Source organism: Cucurbita maxima, unplaced genomic scaffold, assembly GCF_002738345.1.
Source record: "Cucurbita maxima cultivar Rimu unplaced genomic scaffold, Cmax_1.0 Cma_Scf00012, whole genome shotgun sequence".
Taxonomy (NCBI): Eukaryota; Viridiplantae; Streptophyta; class Magnoliopsida; order Cucurbitales; family Cucurbitaceae; genus Cucurbita; species Cucurbita maxima.
Window position 1 is genome coordinate 1,639,155 of NW_019272028.1, and position 4,985 is coordinate 1,644,139.

The 4,985-nt window shown below is 37.0% G+C and overlaps 2 protein-coding genes across 4 annotated transcripts in view; both read left to right on the plus strand.

Moving 5' to 3' along the window:
• LOC111487744 (altered inheritance of mitochondria protein 32-like) overlaps positions 1-3,326 on the plus strand; it is a 6,300-nt gene extending 2,974 nt beyond the window's left edge. For 2 of the 3 annotated variants that reach the window (XM_023135262.1, XM_023135263.1), the window contains 5 exons: positions 147-623; positions 777-862; positions 1,314-1,619; positions 1,728-1,811; positions 2,602-3,282. In XM_023135262.1, the coding sequence (XP_022991030.1) occupies positions 384-623; positions 777-862; positions 1,314-1,619; positions 1,728-1,811; positions 2,602-2,971 (1,086 nt within the window). In that variant the 5' untranslated portion in view covers positions 147-383 and the 3' untranslated portion in view covers positions 2,972-3,282. Of the gene's footprint in view, positions 1-146; positions 624-776; positions 863-1,313; positions 1,620-1,727; positions 1,812-2,601 lie in introns of all 3 variants that reach the window. The other variant, XM_023135264.1, reaches the window with a different exon arrangement.
• Positions 3,327-4,302: 976 nt separating this feature from the next.
• LOC111487746 (ribosomal RNA-processing protein 8-like) overlaps positions 4,303-4,985 on the plus strand; it is a 3,728-nt gene continuing 3,045 nt past the window's right edge. Inside the window, exons 1-2 of the mRNA XM_023135266.1 lie at positions 4,303-4,568; positions 4,666-4,727. Coding sequence (XP_022991034.1) covers positions 4,425-4,568; positions 4,666-4,727 — 206 coding nt within the window. The 5' untranslated portion in view covers positions 4,303-4,424. The remainder of the gene's footprint in view (positions 4,569-4,665; positions 4,728-4,985) is intronic.

Consider the following 4,985-nt stretch of genomic DNA (forward strand, 5'->3'; position numbering starts at 1 on the left):
AAAAAAAATATATATATATATATATATATATATATATATATATATATATATATATATATATATATGTATGTATGTATTATTATTATTATTTTTTAATTTTAAACTAATTCTTGAAACCCAAATCTAAAATGTTAGTATGTTTACAGCTACAAATATAAACTTCCGTTGGCGCGTGTTGCAAGCACCACTGTCGCGTGGCTCAAGTTGTCCAAAGTACTCATAAAGCCTCACCAAATGGGATTCAGAACCAGAAGAAATCCGATCCCTTCCGTTTCCCGCTCCCCGCTCCCCGCTCCACCCGCTCCCTCCTCTCCGCCATCTCTTTCCCCATTACCACTTTCTTCACTATTCTCATTCTCTGACCTCGTTTCGTCGATCTCTCTATGGCTTCCGATAATCTCGCCACCGTTTCCGGCGCCGACGACGAGAAGTTTGGATTCCGACGAGAGGAGATGTATCAGAGCAGCCTCGCTGGCACCGTCAGCGCCTATGATCGTCACGTTTTTCTCTGCTACAAGACTCCGGAGGCCTGGCCATCGCATCTCGAAGCATCTGATTCCGACGCCCTCCCTAGGCTCCTCTCTGCCGCTCTCAAAGCTCGCAAGGATGATATCTCCGTTAAGGTTTGCAAATCGATGTTGTTTGTTTCTGTATTCGGAAATCCTATTCCTTCGGAATTTTGCGTTTTCGATTTAGTTTTGTTAGGAGTTGTTGAATGCCGTGGATTCTAGTGGATGCTTTTGTTTGCAACTTTGTCTTATAATTGGTTTTGTCAGACGAAGCTGACAATGTTCGCTGGACGCGAGGAAACTGGATTTTCGGATGGAGATGTGTTGATTTTTCCCGAAATGGTCAAATACAGGTAACTTTTGATAATCAGGTGGAATCTTGTGGTTTTCGAAAATTTTCCGGCAGCTGATAAGCTGCTGGAAATATGCTTTGCCACTTCTCAAGGATATAATAATGTATTTATCAAATATTATGAAATTCTTGTGGTCATCTTTATTTCTTCTGGTGTTGACTTTAACTTCTTTGGTTTCCATGCACATAATGAAACTTTGGGTATTCTTCCTTGCTGCCTTCCTGGATCGTTATTTTTTTTAGATTTAATCTGATCGCTAGCAAATTACTACGATTGAGGTTTCTGTATCTAGTATATTTGATCAATTTTGAGGCCAAACGAGTTTTAGATCAGTAAGATTTTGGAGTAATTGGAATGTTCTTTTCCTGTTATTTGTGCCGCTGTTCCGTTTTCCTTCCTTTCATTTCCATTTTCATTTTCATATTTCGTCCTCTTGATTTGATGATAATAGGGGTTTAAAAGAGTCAGATGTGGATGGCTTCGTGGATGATGTGCTTGTGAATGATAAACAGTGGGCATCCGGAGTGCCAAAGGCTTTCACTGGCTCTCACGTGTTTGTGTGTGTTCATGCTAGTCGAGATCGGAGATGTGGTGTCTGTGGACCCGTTCTTGTTCAGAAGTTGGATGAGGAGATTGAGTTACGAGGACTTAAGGAACGGGTTTTTGTCAGTGCATGTTCACACATTGGAGGACACAAGTATGCCGGAAACTTGATCATATATCAACCTGGTGTGGATGGGAAGACAACTGGTCACTGGTAAGGTTCTTCAAAGCTAGCATAAACATTTACTGGAAATCGAAATCCTTAGCTGAATATTTAGTGTCTAAGTGGGTTGAATTTGGGGTTCAATTTCCTTGTTTATAGGTACGGATATGTAACTCCTGAAGATGTCTCTGAATTGTTTGAACTACATATTGCAAAGGGCGAGGTCGTGGAAAGGCTTTTGAGGTTTGTGCTTCTCTAGTTGCATTTTATTTCCTGAACTGGATAGTGAGTTTATTTTGTATTGCTGGTATTAATGATTAATAGTGAGTTTTAAGGAAGAAGCATTCTTTTTTTTATTGTTCCGCTTGACAATTTGTTGGGATATACATTTTTGTATCAATAATCAATTTTGTCTCCTGAACTTTTAGACCCTGTAATTTACAGATCATGGACGTATCATCCTCCTCTCCATATTCTATATGTACTTCGTATTGAGTATTGTGAACAATTTTCATTTTTTTTTGTCATTGCTTTGTTGCTGTGGAAAACTTAGTAGACCCGAGTGTTTGAGGTCTAAAGCTGGAACTATATGTTGTTATCATTTACGACATCTTAATTGATATCTTGAACCCCTGAACTTTTGGCTCTTACCTTACTTTTGAGCGTCAGATTCCTCGGTTCAAGTCTTGATGCTTCCTGTAATAGTGGACATACTATTGTTAGTATTCATCGTTCATGTTAACTATTCACCAACTTGCAGCTCACTTTAACCCGCTGCACCGCACAATATATGGCCTTAATTTTTGTAGTGCAATATGTTCATTGACTACTTGACCGACCTACTTTTTGCTTCACTATAGCTACCTCAATCACCTTTGCTTGATTGTTGATTCAGAAGAGCTACCTCTTAAACCTTATGTTGTTCCCCAAAGAATAAATTATATATCTAGAAGTGAAATGGATGCAATTGTTTGGTTCTTCTGTGTTATTTTCCACTCAATCGTAGAACATTAAATTGACATTCCAATTCCAGAGGGCAAATGGGCACAAATCCCGAGGAAGGCAAAAAGGAAGATGAACTAAAGATTCCAAATGGAGATGATACAAAGAAAAGCAAGGTTGAAATTGAAGAAAACAGCGGTCAAAACAAAGTGGAAACAATAGCAGGTTGTTGCCAGGGCAGTAATGGATTCACTTGTTGCAGAGATGAAAGTTCAGGGAAAAGTAGTAGAATCGAAAACCAGTCGAAAGAAGCTTCAGAAGAGCAGGTACCAAAGAAAGCTAATAAATTTTCTTGCTGGACAGGACAATGGGAACAAAGTGAAATTCTGGCTGCTGCTGCGACAATTGGAGCAGTGGCCACTGTCGCTGTAGCCTACAGCATCTACAGGAGATCAGGATAAAATATAAATGGTATGTCTATGTTTGTTTGCTCATAAAAGTGTCTGTGCCCTGTTTTCTGGTAGGATATTTGGTTATATTAGTAAAGATAGAGCAATTTGCTGAATTAGATTTATAGAATAATGTAATGATACCAACAGGACTCTTAGAGCAAAGACTAGAAAAAATCTTCTTCTACCTCTATTTACTTTATCTACGGATACAAATTATTTGTTTCTTTCAATACGCATACAAATGATGAATATCATGTTTTAGGATGAAGAGGGATTATTTTCTGCTTGTTGCTTATTCAATGTTAAATGATTTTTTTAGTTCAATAAATGTGGTGTGAATGATTTAACTTCCTACCTTAGAGAATGTAATCAATATTTTATTTAACAATACTATCTCCGGATTGGCCATCAATCTAGTTTGAGTGTTTTATTTTGGCTTGGTTTAAGGTCTTGTTACATAATGTGACTATTAAATTCCTAGAACCTGTCTAGAACCACTCATTCGTATCATTAAATTTCTTTTCCAAATTTCATTTCGACAATTGAGATTGGAAAAGAAATCGCTTTTGACACCCACTCAGCTTCCATTCTTTTGAATCTGAAGTGAAGTGCTGCAAAATCAATCAAGTGAACATCCTAACTTATTTGTTTGAAGTTTGAAACTCTAGCTTTATTGAGGTGCGGCTGACTTGTTAAAACTTTGTTTCTCTTATTCCAAAACACAACAATAGATTTACAACTTTCGCTTGGAAAAAAGCTTCTCGGTGCAAGATGGTCTCTAATAGGTTGGTAGTGTTAATGTTTCTCATTTTTTCTTTCGTTTGTTAGATTTGCAACTTTTGTTTTGAGGTGCGACTAACTTTTTGTTAGTTATTTTAGGGTATGTTTTGGGAGTATTAAATTGTTAAAATTACTTTTTTTTTTTCATATTCAAAATAATTTTTAAAAACATGTTCACATAGTGAAATGATAATAATAAAAACTAGATATAATTTTAAACTTTTAGTGAAAGGATCAAAGTAAAAACTAATTTTTAATATTTGAAAGTATTGAAAACTAAAATAGAATAAAATTTAAAATATATGATCATCCATTTTTTCTTTTTGATTTCTTTCATCCAATAATTTAATAATTTATTTCACTTCAAGCAAAAGTTTAGGTCCGTCCAGGGTGAAAATTAGCACCAACGGAAACAAAAAAACCGAACCAGATTAGAGACGGTTTGTTCCATTAAATAAACCGAATGCAGTCGGTTCGGATCAGTTTTACTTCCATAGAATCAACTATTAACCGAACCGAACCGAACTTTCGTCCTCCCTTGAGGCGGGTTTTGCTGAACTCCTAACACAACGCACGCGCCCTAGTTCCAGTTACAGCATTCGTTCTGCTTCCTCTGCTTCGCTCTTTTCGATCTCCCCTCTTCTCAACGCGAGTTTGTTCTTCAAGGTTTCCTCGTACAACAATGGTGGGCGAGGGCCGCTCAAGCAAGAAGCGCAAGAGGGCGATGCGTCGTGGAGCAGACAAAAACCAAGACATCGTTGTTTCTGGTTCTTCCGACGCCACAAAATCTCAGAGGCTGTCCGGTTCGTCTAGTTTTCTCGATAAGGTTCGACTGATTTTTTAAACAAATCTCGTTCTGAAATCAATTGGTTTTGGGAATTTAAGGATTAGCTGAACGTAATTGTGGTTGGGTGATGGTGCAGATGCGAGCTCGTTTGTCAGGAGGGCATTTCAGGATGCTTAATGAGAAGTTGTATACCTGCACGTAATGGTTTTGTCTTCTATTCTTTTATTTTTCGTCTTTTGTTCTAGTTTTTACTGATGAGTTTGTGTGTTTCTATATGTATGCACTAAATTTTGAGTCTCAAGTTTATGTTATCTCAAAATTTTCAGTTTTCTATCAGCTGAATCTTGAAACAGAGTTATTGAACTTGAGTTTTATCAATTTATTTTTAAGTCAGACCCACATTGTTTGAAACCAATTGATCTTGTTTTTTTTTTTTTTTTTTTTTTTTTTTTTTTT